This window comes from Cryptotermes secundus, unplaced genomic scaffold (genome assembly GCF_002891405.2).
Source record: "Cryptotermes secundus unplaced genomic scaffold, Csec_1.0 scaffold13054, whole genome shotgun sequence".
NCBI lineage: Eukaryota > Metazoa > Arthropoda > Insecta > Blattodea > Kalotermitidae > Cryptotermes > Cryptotermes secundus.
The window spans coordinates 1-1484 of NW_019741442.1; the positions used below are offsets into that span (position 1 = coordinate 1).

The 1484-nt window shown below is 35.8% G+C and overlaps 1 protein-coding gene across 1 annotated transcript in view; it reads right to left on the minus strand.

The window, feature by feature from the left end:
* Positions 1 to 775: 775 nt before the first annotated feature.
* LOC117282968 overlaps positions 776 to 1484 on the minus strand; it is a 4983-nt gene continuing 4274 nt past the window's right edge. The window contains exon 2 of the mRNA XM_033754832.1: positions 776 to 1043. Coding sequence (XP_033610723.1) covers positions 814 to 1043 — 230 coding nt within the window. The 3' untranslated portion in view covers positions 776 to 813. The remainder of the gene's footprint in view (positions 1044 to 1484) is intronic.

The following is a 1484-nucleotide window of genomic DNA, read 5'->3' on the forward strand; positions in this document are numbered from 1 at the left end:
TTGCAATTTCTTGTAAAGAAGCAAAACATAACCGACTTATTGTACCAGTTTGTCTTAACCAGCTTACTTTCCTTGCTTTGGGAAAACAAAAGGATGATTATGAGATAAATTCGTGTTTCCCCATCTCTAACCAGCTGGAACACACACACACCACAAGAGAATACCACTTCTAAGCAATGGTTCGATAAACACGTTCACACAGACTTTACTATGTGGTTAACGCCATATCAAATACTAAGTGTTGTAGAAGGAAGGTAGATGATTAGTTTTTGACAGATATTCTGGCATTGTTTTATATTAAGAAATGAACTGTTTTAAATATTCAAGTCTCCCTATGACCCTGCGGTCAAATGAAACTCTATCACAAATGAGTATCTGTAATCATCCTGGGCAGTACAAGGCAAACAGCATGTAAAGCTGACAATCTCACTGTCATCTGTGAGCTGATTGTCTGTAAAGTGCGAGAGTATCAAAGACTCACAACACTAAGGGCCTGCACTGTATGTTAGTGGGACAGAATTACTTCTCAGAACCATGCATTAAGTGCCAAGTTTCAGGATTCCAGCCTGTTGGATTATGAGGAATTGAATTCTGATGATTTCTGGAGATAGTGGTCAAAGGTGATGGAGAACAAATGGCAGGAAAAGAACTAGACTCTGCCGTGTAAACTACGTGTCTTAATTGAATTGTCAGCAAGACTGTGATAAACCTGTTGACAGGATAGTCTAGATAAACATCAGAACACAATTCTGTGTTCAAAAGTGAACGGGAATGTGTGTAGAATTGCAGTAGCGCTGCATCATCTGTAGTCCTTTATTGTGTGAATGTAAAAGATGCAATAATTGCAATCATCCAATCCACAAACCCATGATATTTGTATCCCATACACTTTACAATAACATTCAACTTCTTGTGAGTTACAGTACCTGAATTATTAATTGCACTTCTTGTGGCTTCTCCATCATTCTTTTCTTTCTCTTTCCTGGAAATATCTTTCTCTTCCATCCATCTACTGATTTTCTCCACGTTCGTTCCACTGTCTCCTAAAATATTGTTGATTATAATATAATAGTAGTAATACTAGCAGCAGCAGCAAACAGCAGCAATTTTAACCCTTTTCCATTTTATTAACAAAAATATTTGGAAAGAAACAATTATGACATTTAGTCAGAATTATCTAGGTACATAAGAGGAACAAAGAGTAAAGAAAGAATTAATAACTGCATTAATTTATTGACCTACTGTATGAATTGTTTCGTTGTTCTGTATTTAAATGTTATGTTTCCATCTGTAAGCCCAGTGGTAATATCAGCACGGTTAATTTATTGTATTTTATAAATGGGACAAATTTATACTATACACATCCACACACACACACCCGAAGACACACACATATACAAACCTATATCAATTTGCCATAGTCATTGATTCCTGAGAGCAATGATTAAAATCTTGTAAGCTTTATAGAAGCAAGATGACTTTTG